Source organism: Cricetulus griseus, chromosome 9 (assembly GCF_003668045.3).
Source record: "Cricetulus griseus strain 17A/GY chromosome 9, alternate assembly CriGri-PICRH-1.0, whole genome shotgun sequence".
Taxonomy (NCBI): Eukaryota; Metazoa; Chordata; class Mammalia; order Rodentia; family Cricetidae; genus Cricetulus; species Cricetulus griseus.
In genome coordinates this window covers 28,487,480-28,505,831 of record NC_048602.1, presented here as the reverse complement: position 1 = coordinate 28,505,831, position 18,352 = coordinate 28,487,480, and the positions used below count along the sequence as shown (strand labels likewise).

General features: G+C 50.5%; 1 protein-coding gene across 1 annotated transcript; it reads left to right on the top strand.

Annotated features, from left to right (window-relative positions):
- The first annotated feature begins 14,346 nt into the window (after window positions 1-14,346).
- Window positions 14,347-17,938, top strand: Pglyrp1 (peptidoglycan recognition protein 1). The gene is made up of 3 exons (XM_035449472.1): window positions 14,347-14,594; window positions 16,488-16,609; window positions 17,669-17,938. Exons 1-3 carry the CDS (start codon window positions 14,347-14,349, stop codon window positions 17,845-17,847), a joined length of 549 nt encoding a protein of 182 aa, XP_035305363.1. The 3' UTR covers window positions 17,848-17,938.
- The last annotated feature ends 414 nt before the right edge of the window (window positions 17,939-18,352 follow it).

Genomic DNA, 18,352 nt, shown 5'->3' with positions numbered 1-18,352 from the left:
GGACGCCCAGAGAGGCCATTGTGTGATGCTGTGAAGTTGGAGCCTGGATTGCCTTGGAGAACCCAGATGTTAGAGATGTCAGAGTCATGGGATACCTGCTAGGGAGATTTGCTACCAGGGAGTGGAACCACCCAAGAAAAAGAAGTGTGTTGCCGTCAACAAAGCTGAATGGAATTGGAGATCTGAAGAATGTTTTGACAACAGACATGGAGATGCAAGAGTTTAGAGCTTGCCCAGCTGGTTTTCTGTCTTGCTTTAGTCCAGTCTTTCCTCACTATGCTCCTTTTCCTACATTTTGGAATGGTAATGTATATCCTGTGCCGTTAGATGTTGGAAATATGTGATCTGCTTTTTGCTTTGAAACAAATTTGGGACTATTATAGACTATGGGGACTTTAAAGTTGGACTGAATGCATTCTTACATTGTGATGTGGCTACAAGCCTTTGAGGGCCAGGGAGTGGAATGTGGTGGTTTGAAAGAAAAATGGTCCCCAAAGAGAATGGCCCTATTAGGAGGTGTGACCTTGTTGGAGGAAGTGCGTCACTGTGGAGGTGGATTTTGAGGTCCTCATAGATGCTCAAGATACTACCCAGAGTCGCAGTCCACTTCCTGTTGTGTTCTGATCAAGTCAACACCATGTCTGCCTGCACAAAGCCATCTCCCCACCGTGATGACAATGGGCTGAACCTCTGAACTGTAAGTAGCCACCTCAATCATATGTCTTCCTTTATAAGAGTTGTCCTGGTCGTGGTGTCTCTTCACAGCCATAGAAACCCTAACTAAGGCAAGGACTGTATGATAGGATGAAAGCCCAGATGTTTTGATATGCAGGTGTTGATATGCAAAAGCTGAGGACTGGCTCTCATCGCTGGATGTAGACAGGGCACCAATGACTACCGTGTTCCTGTTAAATTCTACTGGACCAACAACACACCCATTCCAAAACACCCACTGCTAATCAACTGAAAACTAAGTTTGAATCTTAATCTTATAGAAACTACTAACTTGTTGTAGACTGTTTAAAAAAAATCATTAAGGGGGCACTGGGAGGGTGGAGGGAGGGGAAGCCGTGGTCACGATGTTTTGTATAAGAGTAGAATAAATGAATTTTTTTAGTTACAACGTGAGGGTTTATAGTCACCTTATTAATGACTAATATGCCCAGAACTATGCTTGTGGTCATGCTGGCTACAAATGTAATTTGTAGGAATAAATGGCATTTAGCCTCCTATGTATGTTTTCAGAGTTAAGCCTAAATGAAATAACTAAAAACACAAATAAAGTTCATTTAAAATCAGGTATACTTAATAGATGGCCCTCAATACTTTTTCAGAGATCTGCTGAGTGTGGAATTTAAAATGTCTAATGAGAGCCGGGCGTTGGTGGCACACGCCTTTCATCCCAGCACTCGGGAGGCAGAGGCAGGCGAATCTCTGTGCGTTCGAGGCCAGCCTGGTCTCCAGAGCAAGTGCCAGGATAGTCTCCAAAGCTACACAGAGAAACCCTGTCTCGAAAAACAAAAATAAAAAATAAAAAAACAAAATGTCTAATGAAAAACCTTCCTATGACAGACAAAAATGCCAGCTCCTAGAGGTGACCCTAAGGACTCCAAAGAAGACAGCTGGGGCACAGACCTGACTGTGGTAATGCTAACCATGGGAAGAGCTGCCCATGCCTCATCTGCTGCCAAGGCTCTGCCCAAACTGTGGACCCTGTAGGGTTGACTGTCACACTCTGGCTCGTCCAAGTGAGGTCAGTTTTTTCCAGGTGCCTTCCCCACAGGAAAAATCTATCAGGCTTTCTGAATTTGGCAGCCCATGTGACAGCTGAAGACTGACCTCTGTCCCCAACAAAACTACCACCAGAGCTTAGTGTAAAGATCCAGGTAATTAGCTGTAAGTCTTGTTATAGTTTATAGAGGCCATTTGGATTATTCTTCGTGCTATAACTGTAGCTATACCAGTTTAACAACAGCTGCCTGGTTAATGCATTTCATATACGTGAATCTGGCATTGCCTGTGTAAGTCTCCTGATAAGGCAAACTCACAGACACTTGTCCCTACTAACAGACTTCATAGTGAAGGATAAACAGCTTTCAGATGTAACCTTTCCTACTTAAAGGCACTTGTTTTGCAATGAGGGCTCTCGGTAATCAAACACCGGTATCTCGTGGTAAATGATTGAACCAAAAAACGGTTTTAACTTTATGTATGTTCTGAGGAGACTAAGAAGGCATTTTAAAATAAATACAAGTTATAAAGGTCTGAGAATATGAAAACTTAAGTAAATTACAAAGAGCTGAGAAACTAAGATACAAATACAAGTTACTCTATACTAGTGTTATACAACGATTTCAAAGGGTCAGGGTTTCGACGTTGATAATGGAATTCTGGTGAGCTAGCCAAGCACTAACAACTATCATCAACCACAAGCTCTCCTTTCAAATTCCCTTTGATCGTCTTTTTTTAAATATAGACTTGCAGATGCTTCTCATCACGCTAAAAAACATCTCTGCCCTCTGGCCAAAAAGAAAAAAGATCGCCCATACTTTTTAACTCAAAGCCATAGCTTTTGCTGTAACTCAAAAGCATGAGTCTGCTCCAGCTGTTTTGCAGGTGCCCGTCTGCTGCTTTTTCTCCAATGAGGATTTTAGTACAGATTGCAAACAGTGGTAAAGCTATTATGTCTAATACGTTTATCTTGTATTTTGGGTTGTGGGCCTAGCCTTTAACGGCTGGGCTATCCCTCCAGCCCTAAAATCTTTATCTTATCTAAAATGTTTATCTTATCTAAAAATCATTCAAAGACCAAAAGAACCCCAGATAAGTACTCCTGACAATCAACAGCCTGGGACTCCTCCCTACCACAACTACCAGGATTACGGGCCAGTAAGCTCCAAATATGAAAGTTTCCTTTATGTTCTTTAACTCTGACTTCTGTCCCTGGCAAAGTTCCACCGAGCTGGTAGACCCCTCAGCTGCAAACTACAAACTGCTCCAAAGGTGACCTTCACCATGCCAGCCTTGAAACCCGATCTAAGCCAGTCCAACCGAATGGGACTGCTCCCTGTCTCTTCAGCTGGGTCAGCAAGTCAGATGGCCCTGACGAATGCCCCATTGTCCTAATCCCCTCCCAGTTTTTGACTAATATCCCAGCCTTCCTGGGCCCTGACAACAGCTCCTAATTTTAGCAGGAAGTAGTTAAGAGAATCCATCATCTGTTATCCTCAACAAAGGCTGGAATGTTAGGTCCAAAGGGAACTCCCTGGCAAGGGGCGCAAAATGTATATATATGTGTTATCTATATATATGGCCATATAGATGTAATTATATAATGGCATACCAGGCTCCTTCATTTTCAAAAAGGTACATGTTAAAACCAAATAGACTGCCTGGTGATGGTGACACACGCCTTTAATCCTAGCATGGCCGAGGCAGAGGCAGATGGATCTCTGTGAGTTCAAGGCCAGCCTGGTCTACAAAGCTAGTTGCAGGACAGCCAGGGCTGTTACACAGAGAAACCCTGTCTCAAAAAACAAAAACAAAAAAATTACTCTTTCTATGCTAGCCAATCAGACATAATTAGAGCGTCCCTATTCACGGTAGAAATTCTGTCTCCTACCAAACAGGAAATGTTAAAGATACTTGCTCCCCACCGGCATTGTCAGCCTCCGCAACAGACATAAAAGGACCATTTTGCTATGACGCCAGAACAAGTTCATTTCTGTTTGCTGCAAAACTCAAGTTGATCATGCTTTAACCTGTTTCTGGAATTGGACATGTCCCTACCCCATGGAATTTGACTCACATCTTGAATGTACCCCAATAAGATGTTCTGCCAAATAATTTAAAAATGTTCAGCCAAGTTCCTAAGTAACCAAAATTCCTCTGGAAATCCCCCAAACCTTGAACCATCCACGCCCACCCTCCTCCCCCGGTCTTGCAGGGTTTTTGGACTAAACTCCACCTCTCCTGTATTTTTTTTTTCAAACCCCTGCTTTAGGGAGATAGCCCTGTCTAACAGAAAACACTTAATTTGACCAAAGAATTTGGGTGATGGTCTTTACTGTCATTCGGTGGGATTAACAGCTTCCTTTTGTTCTTTTTTTTTTCCTTTGTAGAATTTGTTTTTGTTTACCCCCTCCTTTTTTTTTTTTAAATTAGTTCTTTGAGAATCATGTAAGAGTCTCCATGGCTTAAGACACCATACACTTGGGACTGAGGCCTTGGAGGCCTAAGGTTGACCTTTGCCACATAACCTCATGAGCACCAGCCCACACACACACACACACACACACACACACACACACAGAGTAATGTTTCATAATCATTATGCAATTTGATAGAAATGTTCCAGACAAGAGTAATCCCCATTAACAGAACTTTTCCAGTTGTGGCTATCTGGCAAGTGAGAGCGGTACCTAGTGGGAAAACAGAGAAACGCAATATCTGGCTAAAACACAAAGTTTAAGATTTTAAAGTTAAAAAAAATGTATCTTTATGACTTTTAATAATCTTTGTGCAAGGGGGAGGTAAACATGAGTGCAGTCCCCAGAAGAAGGTGCTAGATCTCCCCAAAGCTTGAGTTATGAGTGATTATGGGCCACCTGATGTGGGTGCTGTCACTCAAACTCGGGTCCTCTGCAAAAGCAATACCTGCTCTTAACCACTAAACTTCAACTCTTTAATGGCTCATTCAATATAAAGACAAAATCCTGTTCTGTGTGTCCGTTTTTTGTAAATGTTACTCCATCACCAGTTTTATCTTGGGGCATTGAAATTTGACCCTGGGTGGGGGCTGGAGAGATGACTCAGAGGTTAAGAGTACTGACTGTTCTTCCAGAGGTCCTGAGTTCAATTCCCAGCAACCACATACATGGTGGCTCACAACCATCTGTAATGAGATCTGGTGCCCCCTTCTGGCCAGCAGGCAGAACAGTGTGTACTTAGTCAATGAAAAAAGAAGAAAAGAAATTCGACCCTGGGAATTTTTAGTAACCTTAATTACAGCCAATTAGTTCCAGTTTAAGCTGCCATTTTTGCCTCATCAAACTATTTGCATTCTAAAACAATCCTTTACCTTAGGACAAACCCATTTGACCCTTGAAAGTTATTTCCTTTCCCTTTATAAATTTGTATTCTCACCAAGAACACGTTTTTGTAACTTTAATTTTTATGTCTTGTTCTTGCTTGATGGCTCCTTTCTCATTATCACAAGCTGTAGAAAAGTGTCACCTAAGAAAATAACTATATTCCAGATGGAAATTGAAGCCTGGCCTTTAACCCCAGGACTCAGGAGCCACCAAAGGCAGGGGGATCTCTGTGAATTCTGGGCCAGCCAGAGATACACCGTGAGGTCCTGTTCCCTCCCCACACCCCCAAAAAGTCATTACTATATATGAACTATCTTGTCTATCTTTCTATAACAATCATTCCCTTTGATTAAAAAAACTTCTTTTTTCTTCTGCTTGGAGACAAAAAGGAAAGAGCTAGAAGGTAAGAACTCATTGCTGAAGATACCACATGTCCTAGTTTCAGCACGTGGAGAACTCAGGTCAGAACTGAACTGGAGGCTTCCTCGATGCTGGCCACCTCATTAAGGAACTGTTTTTTGTTTGTTTGTTTGTTTGTTTTTTGTTTTTTTCAGGGCATTTTCTGTATATTTTAACAGATGTATAATGATTGTATGTTTTTTTATTTTTTTATCTTTTGGTTTTTTTTCCGAGACAGGGTTTCTCTGTGTAGCTTTGGACCCTATCCTGGCACTCTGGAGACCAGGCTGGCCTCCAACTCACAGAGATCCGCCTGCCTCTGCCTCCCAAGTGCTGGGAGTAAAGGCGTGCACCACCAACACCCAGCTTTTTCGGTTTTTTTATTTTTGAGGAGTGTTTAACGTTTTATTTGGTTTGTTTTTGTTTGTTTTTGAGACAAACTCACATAGCCCAGGCTAGTATCAAACACACTATGTAGCAGAGGCTGGATTTGAACTCCTGGTCCTTCTACCTCCACTTCCCACACGCTGGGAGTAAAGGCATGCACCACACCTGACATCAAAGTCGTATTTTCTGGTTGTGTCATCCGTTGTTCTCACCCTAGAGAAGGAGAGCAGGACGAACTCTATGCATTTGAAGGTTTTACTGGGCCACACAGTGTGGGCCAGGAGCACGCACTCCTGAAATCACATGTGAGCAGGGGGGGGTTATAAAGGTGGTAAAGTCATAAATTTGGTGCATCGCGTTGGTGTGGCTGTCATGGCTGTTAGCAAGCAAAACAGGATATGAACTTTGAATAACATTACTGCACAGTGGTGTCACCATGCAGTTAATGGCGGGTGAGTTATGGTTCCTAAGTGCCGTGTGTATCTGAGGGTCAGACTGACCTCAGTTTTAGCCCGAAGTAAGGTAGGATTGAGCAAATGGGTTTTTGTTGTTGGTGGTGGTGGGTTTTTGTTTTGTTTTTTTGGTTTTTTTTGTTTTTTTTTTCACGCTGAGACTCCATATCGTGGGGTTTCCTGCCAAAATAAATAAATAAAGACTACACTTCCCATCTTCCTTTGCGGGCAAGCAACTCCGGGAAAGAAGGGACAACAGCAGCTCCCTCCCTTCCCTCCCTCTGTCCCTTCTTCCCCCCTCCTCTCTCTCCCTCCCTCTCCTCTCCCTCTCTCTCTGCTCTCTCTCCCTCTCTCTCTGCTCTCTCTCCTCTCTCTCTCTCTTCTCTCTCTCTCTCTCTCTCTCTCTCCCCTCTCTCTCTCTCTCTCTCTCTCTCTCTCTCTCTCCTCTCTCTCTCTCTCTCTCTCTCTCTCTCTCTCTTCTCTCTCCTCTCTCTCTCTCTCTCTCTCTCTCTCTCCTCTCTCTCTCTCCTCTCTCCCTCCCTCCCTGCCTCCCTCCCTCCCTCCTTGCAGGCGCACAAGGGACCGGGTCCCGTTACCTTGAACAAACGGGTCCGGTCTGGGCCGGCTCGGATGCATCTTCTGCCTTCTCTGCCTTCCGTCTCTGTGTTCAGCCGCCTGGGAAATCTCACCCTGCTCACCCTGCTTTCCCATCACAGTTGCATTGTGTGCACTAAATGCCTGCCCTGTTGTGTGTTTCCAGGGCCCTGGTGCCGGGAGACTCAGCCTGACGCCCACGAAGACGGTCCCCACCGGGACGAGCAGCACAGCCTGACCCCCACCGGGACGCGCAGCACAGCCTGACCCCCACCGGGACGGGCATCACGGCCTGACCCCCACCGGGACGCGCAGCACAGCCTGACCCCCACCGGGACGCGCAGCACGGCCTGACCCCCACCGGGACGGGCATCACAGCCTGACCCCCACCGGACGCGCAGCACAGCCTGACCCCCACCGGGACGCACAGCACAGCCTGACCCCCACCGGGACGCGCAGCACAGCCTGACCCCCACCGGGACGCACAGCACAGCCTGACCCCCACCGGGACGCGCAGCACAGCCTGACCCCCACCGGGACGCGCAGCACAGCCTGACCCCCACCGGGACGCGCAGCACAGCCTGACCCCCACCGGGACGCGCAGCACAGCCTGACCCCCACCGGGACGCGCAGCACAGCCTGACCCCCACCGGGACGCGCAGCACAGCCTGACCCCCACCGGGACGCAGCACAGCCTGACCCCCACCGGGACGCACAGCACAGCCTGACCCCCACCGGGACGCGCAGCACAGCCTGACCCCCACCGGGACGCACAGCACAGCCTGACCCCCACCGGGACGCGCAGCACAGCCTGACCCCCACCGGGACGCGCAGCACAGCCTGACCCCCACCGGGACGCGCAGCACAGCCTGACCCCCACCGGGACGCGCAGCACAGCCTGACCCCCACCGGACGTGCAGAGCTCCGCAGCGGCGTCTTCCCCGGGCGGGAATCCCCAACTGCAGGGCTCGAAGCTTTGGTAAGATGCTGGGAGTGGGGGGGGCTGGGGGAGTACCACACACCGGGGAGGTGGCAAAATCCCTCACGTGACTCTCATACCCAGCCCCAGCACTCCTCTGTAGCTCCCTAGTGCTCTGGGAATGAAATGCAAGCCCCACTCCCCACACACCCCAGCAGCTCCTCCAGGCTTTACAAAGCTCCACACTTTGGGGTCTCTCCTCTCCTCCTGTCTCCTTGAGCTGATTAAGTCAAGCAGGAGACACTGACGTGTATGGCTGTGGGAAGTCTACGCAGCAGACAGTAGTCTCTATTTTGATTGCCTCTGCCGTTAGCAGCTTTTTACAAATGCTGGCCAAAGCCCGGAGAATGTGGGAATGGAGCCATCTGGTGGACAAAGGAGGGAACTTTGGGAACCCAGCTAAGAATGCTTCCCCTGGAGGCCGGAAACTTCCTGGCAACCAGAGTAATTATGTGAAATGTATGTCTTTTTAAAATAGTTGCGCTGGTGGCGGAGTGGGGGAGCTGGAGAAATAGCTTAGTGGTTAAGAACAATAGCTGATCTTCCGGAAGTCCTGAGTTCAAATCCCAGCAACGACATGATTGCTTTAAAGCGATCTAGTGCCCTCTTCCCGCCTGCAGGGACACAGGCCGACAAAACCCTGCATGCATAATAAATTTAAAAACTAAAATGGTTGGGCTGGCGAGTTGGCTCAGTAGTTAAAAGCACTGGCTGCTCTTCCAAAGTACCGGCGTTCAATTCCCAGCACCCACATGGCAGCTCAGGAAGTTCCAAGGGATCTGGCACCCTCACACAGACATGCATACAGGCAAAAACACCAGTGCACACAAAATTTAAATAAATAAATAAATAAATAAATACTTGCTGTGGTTTTTACTTCTTGTCTTACCCACTAGGATCTGTGAAGACAGAAACCTCTCTTGTTCAGAGCAGGAGGGTGGAACACATGGTAGATGCTGGGTAAATAATACCGGCTGTTATTAACATCAACACTGTCTTTAGCTCAAACCTGAGTCTCCCCCACAAAGTAAGGATTCTCTTAGGAGCCAGAAAATATGTCTGCCCCAACTTCTGGATCAGACCCAGGACGCTAAGACCCAAAGTGAAGAAGTTCAGGCAGCAGCTAGCCCTCCTTGCTGAACCTGGGCAAGTCACACCCCTCAAGTATGGAGCAAGGGGCTCAGGTGGACCCGAAGCTCCCTCGTCTGTGGGTATGAAGAGAGCAGTAGGGTGACAGGCGGAGTACCCAGGAGCCCCCACGGTGGGAGAGGAGGAATGGGGATTTGAACTGGATGTTTCGCCGGCAAGGGTATAGGTGCAACACATAGGTGTGTGCTTGGTACCCACAAAGCTGAGGACATCAGATCCCCTGGAACTGCTGTTACAGGTGGCTGTGAGCTGCCCCTCATGGGTGTCAGGAACCAAACCTGGATCCTCTGCAAGAACGAGTGCCCTTAACGAGCCATCTCCCAAAAGGGCAGAATTTTTAGCATGTCCAAGACTTCTTCACCCTGACCAGGACTTTCATCCTTGCAACACAGGGGCGTCATTAAAAATCTTTTAGCTGCTTGAGTTACTGAGAGTGATGGGCGTAGGGATGGGGCAGGGAGAGAGTTGCTTCTCTCCATAGAGGAAGGAAAACTTGCTGATTATCGTGTAAGTTCCCCAGATGCTGGGCAAGTCCTGATGCCAAAATGAGCTGTTCCCTCCCCTCCTCTTGTGCCAACTCCTGAGAGAGAGCTGTGGTTTCTGCCAGAAGAAGTTCATTGTGTGTTTTTGTTGGAGACAGGGTCTCCTATAGGCCAGACTAGCCTCAAACTCTCTACACAGCCAGAGATGACTTTGAACTTAGGAGTCTCCCCTGGATTTGTGACTGTGAGCATACACTAACTACATCGCCTAGTTTATCTGCTTACTGGATTCTCCTAGTTTTTGCTAAAGACTAGCACTGCCAACATGAAACCCAGGGCCTTGGACATGTTAGGCAGGGGCTCCACCACTGAGCCACGCCCCCAACCCCTCACTGGGGGATTCTAGGCAAGGGGCTCCACCACTCACTGGGGGATTCTGAGCCACGAGCCCCTCACTGGGGGATTCTAGGCAGGGGCTCCACCACTGAGCCACGCCCCCAACCCCTCACTGGGGGATTCTAGGCAAGGGGCTCCACCACTGAGCCACGCCCCCACCCCTCACTGGGGGATTCTAGGCAGGGGCTCTACCACTGAGCCACGCCCCCAACCCCTCACTGGGGGATTCTAGGCAAGGGGCTCCACTACTGAGCCACGCCCCCAACCCCTCACTGGGGGATTCTAGGCAAGGGGCTCCACTACTGAGCCACGCCCCCAACCCCTCACTGGGGCATTCTTTCTAGGCAGGGGCTCTACCACTGAGCCACACCCCCAGAGGTAGGATAAGGGAGAAATGTAGAGAAATATAGGAAGGAAAGAAGGGAAAGAGGAAAAGAAAAATAATGGGGGCCTGGAGAAGCAGCACCCAGGTAAGAGGGCTGCTGTGCAGACATGAAGACTGAACTCCAGTCCTCTCTCCTTTCCTATTTGAGGCAGGTCTTCCTATTTTTCCCCAGGTTGTCCTTGAACTCAAGATCCTTCACACTCAGCCTCACATACCGGTACACCACCAGGACCTGGGAATACAGGTGTGCACCGCCATGCCTGGCCACTGAGCATTTATAAAGACACTAAGGAAGACCGGCATGTTAGGTAAGAAAGTACATATTGAATACATACATAGCATTGTTTTGAGGGATAGTTAAAGACAGGGTTTCTCTGTGTAGCTTTGGAGGCTGTTCTTGAACTCGCTCTGTAGAGCAGGCTGGCCTCGAACTCACAGAGACTCACCTGCCTCTGCCTCCCGAGTGCTGGGATTAAAGGCCTGTGCAAGCCACATAATAAAAAAAAATTAATTACCAGGTGTAGTATTGCATAGGCCTTTAATCCCAATACTCAGAAGGCAGAGACAGGCAGATCTCTGTGAGTTCAAGGTCAGCTTGTCTACATAGGGAGTTCTAGGACAGCGAGGGCTATATAGAGACATCCTGTTTCAAAAAAAAAAGTTTTAATTAATTGATTAATTAGTTATTTTGAAACCAGCCTGGTCTCCATAGCCAATCCCAGGCTAGTCAAGGGCTCCATGAGACCCGTCTCCCAAGGAAACGTGAGTGTTAATTAAAGTTTTTTCAAATGTCTACTGTGAACTGTGTGTGGTGGCTTGTTAATTTTGTGTTTGACTTTTAGACCTCATCACCAATTATCAGTTGCATATGGTGTGAGGCGGGTTCAGCTGAATGACTGGCCCTCGGCCTAGGCATCATTTATAATATAGCTTGATGTGGTTCTTTCTCCCCTTCCACTTCTCACCACGGTGACCTTCGGGCTGGAACGTTTATGACACAGATGACCACTTCCTTCTCGAAACGTTTACTTCCCTTACCTTCTCTCACTGGGCACTGTCCTGGATTTCCTTCTGCTGCCTCTCTCTCTGTCTCTCCCCCCTCTCTGTCTCTCTCTGTGTGTATCTGTCTCTGTGTGTGTGTGTGTGTGTCTCTCTCTCCCTCAGATCAGGAGTTCGGGGTCAAGTAGGTCTCTCTGTGAGTTCGAGGTCACTATGGTTTATCAGTGAGAGAGAGGTCCAGGCCATCTAGCGCTACACAGTAACATTCTGTCTCAAACAAAGAACAACAGCCATAAACCCTCCTCGGAAGCACGCTTGGAGTCCAGTCCTTTGTCCCCATGCATGAAGGACAATCTCTCATGACGCACGAGCTGAGGGCCTGGCACCACATTGTCTCCGGGTCCCAGGAGACTTGGCTCAGATTCTGTCAGTTTCTGGGCTCAAGGTGTTTCTCAGAGACGGCCAGGCTCCTGGCTAACAGAAGGGCCTTTCAGGCGCCATTTAGCTTCCCTTCCCTTCTGCCTGAAACGGGGGGTGCAGCTCACCGATGCTCAGCCCCAGCGAGCAGGTCCCCACAGACCCAGGCTCTGTGCATCCTCGGGCTTGCTTGGCACACTCCCTACGGATCCGCGGATTTTCTCTGTCACAGCAGCCCACTCTCTCCTGAGTCCCCACCGCAGGGGACGGAAGCACCACCTCCCTATCTCTCTTGCCTCCTCTCGGCTCACGCCCAGCACCCCAGATGATGCTCAGCACCTAAGAGGTCCTCAGCAGTTACTGGATGACTGAAGTGATGCATGGTCCACCCCAAGTCATGTGACTCTCTTCTACCAGCCGTGTGTGTGTGTGTGTGTGTGTGTGTGTGTGTGTGTGTTAGAGAGAGAGAGAGAGAGAGAGAGAGAGAGAGAGAGAGAGAGGAGCTCAAGTGATTAAGAGATCAAATCCCTGTAGCTAGAGTTACAGGCAATGTGAGCCCCTGGCATGGGTGCTGGGAGCAGACTCGGGTCCTCTGCAAGAGCAGTCAGTGCCCTAACCACTGAGCCATCTCTCCAGCCCCCCTTCTAACATTGTCTTACTCACTGAACCGTTCGATTATTTCTCTTGCCTCTGCCTCACACTTCCTCCCTCCCCCCTGGACTGTACGTTCTCTCTCTCTCTCTCTCTCTCTCTCTCTCTCTCTCTCTCTCTCTCTCTCTCTCTCTCTCTCTCTCTCTCTCTCTCTCTCGTAGTCTCCCAAGACTCAGATCTGACCAGGCCTTTTCTAAGTGTCATCCTCAACATTACTAATGCTCTTTAGTCATACTCAGACCCCTACCGTGGATCCCAAATGCCTCACCCTTCCGGGCAGCCTGTGCTTCCCTGTGCCGGCTGTATCCCATCACCCCCAAAATCCTTACATTCTTGCTACACCTGAACTTGCTGAACATCCATGTCTACTCTGCTCCCATGGGGACCCTCTAGGAGTGCTAAAGAGAAGAACCTCGAGAAATTGGGAACACAGAAACTTAGCTTTAAGATTACAAAGCAGATCTTGGAGTGTGGCTCAGTGGTAGAGGCCCTGCCTAGAATCCCACAGTGCGGGGCTGGGGGCGTGGTTCGGTGGTAGAGCCCCTGCCTAGAATCCCACAGTGCGGGGCTGGGGGTGTGGCTCAGCGGTAGAGCCCCTGCCTAGGATCCCCCAGTGAGGGGCTCGGGGTGTGGCTCAGTGGTAAAGTGCTTACCTTCCATGCACAGGTCCTGAGTTCCATCTGTAGCATGACAAAAAGTATTAATTATTTATTTACTTTTGAGCCGAGAAAACATATATCTCTTGAAGAAAAGTAAGAGAGACCCCTGGAGAATGAGAGGCTCCACGGGAGAACTAACCCAAAATCATTTAAAGTGGAAGCAGAGGACAGGAAGGGAGGAGGTCTGCCCTGATTTCCCCGTGGGTGGTGGAGAGGCATGGCAACAGGAGCCCGGGCAGGATAGAAGCCCCAGGAAAGCTCTCCCTGTGACCTGAATAGAGCAACTGTGACCCTCTGCACTCAGAGTGCCTTCTCTCCAGAATGGAACCGCTATGGTCACCCATGCAAACCACACCACAGACAGGCGCTAGCCTGAGTGAGTAGGGGTGACACTCACACGACACTATGTACCAGACATCCAGGGGCCAAAATCGGGTCTAATCATACAACTCCTGATCAGCTCTGCGGGTCAGAAACCTTGCTGCCGTCTCCATATTGGAGCTGGAGAAACAGGCACAGAGAGGTTAAGCCACTGGCGTAGACTCACACAGTAGAAAATGGCTGGAGTTCAGGGACAGGCAGCTTGGCTCTGATTCTGACTCGGGACAAGAGGCATCACACAGCCTGCCGCCGTGTCTCAGACAGCAGCGTCCACTCTGAGCCCATTCTCCTCAGCTGTGAAAGGGGCTTCCACACACTTAGCCTCCTGCCCTGTCTGGTTGAGCATCTTCGGACTTGGACCAAGGGTTCCTGCAGCCAGACGCAGTGCTGCGAACGAACACCTGTCACTTCGGCTCAAGGTCATCTTTGGCTAAATAGTGCGCTCAAGCTGCATGAGACTCCCGCAAATATAAATATATATAATACATATATTTTTAAAAGGTACTGTTGTTGTGCTCCACCTGCAGGAAGGAAGTCTGTGCCAAAGCCCTGGGCCCCTCACCTCTGCAACTTCCTGGGATGTTACACAAAGCCTTCCCTGAGAAGACGCAAAGCTTGGCGGAGATCCAAGCCTTGGAAATTCCAGAAAAACCACAAAGACGAATGCCCGAGCCTTCTGTGCCCTTCCCGATGAGGGAGCTTCTGTCTCCCCACCTGTCCGCACACGATGAGCAAGGGCCACATCGCGGCCCCACCCTTGTCAAAAGAGGAAGCTGTGTCTGGGGTCTTCCAGGACAAGTCCAAGTCCGGGAAGTCCCGCCCAAACGTGAAGCAAGCCCTTCACGCCGCCACCCTGCCCCAGAAGATAAAAGTCCTCAGGGCCAAGGTCTGGCTCACACACAGCCCTGGGAGCCATGGCCAACATGTTGCTTGCCTGGACTCTCCTTGCCCTCCTGGGCCTGGGAGCCTCCTGCAACTCCGTCGTGCCCCGCGGCGAGTGGAAGGCCCAGCCGTCTGAGTGCTCCCAGCGCCTGCAGCACCCCGTTCGCTATGTGGTGATCTCACACACAGCCGGGAGCACCTGCGACTGCCCGTCCTCCTGTGAACAGCAGGCCCGCAATGTGCAGCATTACCACAAGGGCTCACTGGGCTGGTGCGACGTGGGCTACAAGTGAGTGCAGAGTGGGCGGGGGAGGCGGAGAGGAGAGCCGCACCATTCCAACCCTCCTGGTGCTGGATCCAGTGTCTCCCTTGGGTGCTAGGGCTTTCCTCCCTGTGTGGTGGGGGTGGGGGTGGGAAACAGGCTTTGCTTCACACACACCAAGGTGTCAATACTTTCCTAAAGGCCCAGACCTTGCCAGGAAAGCGCCAGGCTGACCGAGCCTTGCACCAAGCCCTGGCATCAGTGGGCATAAATGCTGCCCGAGACCCAAGGCAGGGGGCTCCACAGGGAAACAGTTACCCTGTGCTCAGCTTCCGTTTCTGCCAAGGCCAGTGGGATTATGGACCCTAATGCCAAACACCGGGGAAACTGGCTAACATATGTCCCCAAATCTATGGGCAAATGTCTTCCGTGTGCCAGAGTTCCAGACGAGGAGATTGCTAGAAAGGTATCACTACATCCCTGTGTACATAGAGACAAAAAAAGATGGGTTCAGGGTGGAAATAGAATCCACAGAAAAAGGACTTTCGAGCCGGGCGTTGGTGGCGCACGCCTTTATTCCCAGCACTTGGGAGGCAGAGGCAGGCGGATCTCTGTGAGTTCGAGGCCAGCCTGGTCTCCAGAGCGAGTGCCAGGACAGCCAGGGCTACACAGAGAAACCCTGTCTCAAAGAAAGAAAAAAAAAAAAAAAAGGACTTCCAGATGGCTCAGCTAGGAAAGGTGCTGCCAGCAGGCCTAACAGCCTGAGTTCTAACCCGGGTAGGAGAACTGACTATTGGTGGTCTAATAATTGCTCTGGTGCATCACACACGCTCACACACACACTCACTCACACACACCCATACACACTTTTAACAGAGAGGCTGGCTGTGCTAGGCACGGTGGAGATGCCTGTAATCCCAACACTAAAAAGATTACTGTGAGTTCAAGGCCAGCCTGGGCTTTCATAGCAAGATCCTACCTCTGAAAAGGGGCTGGGGTTGGGGGGGCAGGGTAGGTAAAGGTGACAGAAGCCAGATCCCCAGGGGAGGGAAGGCTTCCTGTGGCTTTGATGTGACTCTAAGAGAGACTCTAAGCTTGGGGTGGGGGTGCATCAAAGACCAAGCCGGAGGCAGGGACCTCATCGGTCATGGTGAGGATGTTCATGGTAAGGACAGAGGTCAAACTATCCACAGAGGGTTGGTGGCAGTGGCGGGGAGGGGGGGTGATAGGCATAGACTGGCCCATGTGGCTGCTTGGATGGGCCCCTTTCCTTCAACCTGGGGACCCCAAGAGCCAAGGCAGGCTGGACCAAGAACAAACATCTTTGAAAACTCTTTCAAAGTCTTTGAAAACTCTCTTTTATACTTATTTATTTGGCTGGGGCAGGAACATGGCACAATACAGTGTGGAGATCCGAGGGCAACAGAGAGAGAACCGAGTTTGCCAAGCTTGGTAAAGGATGAGCCATCTCACAGGCCCAAGGGCAGACTTTCCGAGGGGCAGGGTTTCTGAGGTGTGACTTTGTGCAAATAAGTGGCTTTCTGGGTCCCTGTGTCTGTCAGCTTAGGCTGCAAGAGGCAGCAGTACCAACCTCTGGGGCTTGACAGGGAGGAGGTGAGTTCAGGCTTGGGGGAAACTGTTCCAACCTCACCCACACAGTTGTGTTTGCAGTGTGGGTAACGGTGAGATCTCTGTGTCACCTGGGATGCCGACCCTACCTCTTTGATTCTGTATAGAATGGGGGTAACAGCTCACCAGTTGCTACAAAGATGAGGGAAAACTTGGTTTATAGAGCTGTGCTTGGCCAGGAACAGGGGCGCAATAAATGGGCGAGGCTGCCTTCGGACTGTAGGAAATGAGTGAATGATGTCAAAAGAAGTCCCTCCTACCCTTGTCAAGCTCTGCCCCCCTCCTCCACAGCTTCCTCATTGGAGAGGACGGCCATGTGTATGAAGGCCGAGGCTGGCACATCAAGGGTGACCATACGGGGCCCACCTGGAACCCCATATCTATCGGCATCACCTTCATGGGGAATTACATGGGTAAGTGCCCAGCGCCCTGGGCTGGGGAATCTTGTGGGGAGAAGGGAATCACAGGCTCTGCCACCTATGACCTCGGGTTTTTTTTCTCTTGGGACCCTCTGCTGGGCAAGCAGCAAGAGTATACAGCTATAACCCCAGCACTCCTCAGGCAGAAACAAAAGCCTGGACCATATAGTGAGATCCCGTCTCAGAAAAAAAAAATGAATCATGGCTGCAGCTGTAGCTCGGTTGGTAGAGTACCTGCCTAGCACTCACAAGGCCCTGGGCTCCAACCTCGAGCCCCACACAGACCACATGGGTGCCGACCTTAAACCCAGCACTGGGGCCAAACCAGTTCAAGCTGATCCTTCTCAGCATCACTCTGCAGGGATACAGGAGTCAGCCAACGGCTCACCTTCACCCTTGCTGCTGGTGCATCGGGTGTCTCCCGGGAGTGACGGGGCTTTTCTTCCTGCCGAGGAGACAGGCCCTACCTCACACACACCGAAATGTCCCCTACTCTTCCATAAGACAATCCTTCACCAAGGCTGGCACCTTGCAGGGACACTAGGCTGACTGAGCCTGGCCCTGGGTCCCCATGTCCCCATCTTGATCCTGTCTCCTCTGGGGCAGGCTGTGAGCTGGCTTCCTAGGTGGCAGACAGAGGCTGGGATTCCAAGTTCCAGCACCTCAGAGGCTGAAGCCTCCATAGTCCAGGGAGTTCCAGGCCAGCCTGGGATAGGGACCTTCTCCAGTCAACCAGTTAATTCCTAAGACGTGTTTCATAGATGACAGCTATTTGTGTGGGCCGGACCCTGGGGCCTTGGAGCAGAGGAGGGCCAGGGCCAAGCAACAATATAACAGGTAGTGCTTGCTAATGTCCCCTCTGTGCTAGGCTCTCTTTCGCGGTTTATTGAAAGTTAACTGTTTTATCTCCCACAGCCCTATCAGTAGGTGCCTGATTTTCTTTCTATGGTTGAGGAAACTGAGGCAGAGGACAGCTAACCAATAACCCTCACCTCTCGGCCCTTCAAAGACGCTCCAGTCTAACTTTCTATATCTCGCCCCCCCCCCTTGCAGAGCGGGTACCCCCAAAGCGGGCCCTCCGTGCCGCCTTGAATCTTCTGGAATGTGGGGTGGCTCGGGGCTTCCTGAGATCCAACTATGAAGTCAAAGGACACCGGGATGTGCAGAACACACTCTCTCCAGGGGACCAGCTTTATGAAGTCATCCAGCGCTGGGAAGGGTACCGAGAGTGAGACCCTGTGTGGCCACCACCCTGAAATCCCTCCTGCTACCTGCTCCGTCCCCACCCCGTCTGTCCTCCCAGTGACCCCACCAATAAAGAGATAGCACCAACCACACGACTCTGGCCATCCCTCCCGCTCCTGCTACTCCACCCTCACTGGTAAACAGAACCCAAAGGCCCAGTGCTGCATGAACCAAGACCCCAGAGGCCCTGGCTCAGAAGTGACATCGCAGCTTGGGACCTAGAGATCTCGGGTGAGAACCCAGGAATCAATACCCAGCAGGCCTTGTGCCACCCACAGCAGCTCAAAAGAACCAGACAATGTGGACCGTGCTGCAAGACGCCACTCCCCTGCCATATTGCCAGACATATCAACTTTGCTTGAACCCCTCTGGAGACGCACAGCTCACTAGCGCCCACCTGCCTCCAGGTCACAGACGGTCCAGACGCACTTTAGGGTCTCTATTATGAGGCCATGCTCATGTCTTCCCATTCCATCCCTACCCTCGAATCAT

Coding starts and splice junctions, on each gene's coding strand:
- Pglyrp1 (XM_035449472.1), top strand. CDS start 14,347: ATGTTGCTTGCCTGGACTCTCCTTGCCCTCCTGGGCCTGGGAGCCTCC. Junction 14,595..16,487: donor TGGTGCGACGTGGGCTACAA/GTGAGTGCAGAG, acceptor CCTCCTCCACAG/CTTCCTCATTGGAGAGGACG. Junction 16,610..17,668: donor CTTCATGGGGAATTACATGG/GTAAGTGCCCAG, acceptor CCCCCCTTGCAG/AGCGGGTACCCCCAAAGCGG.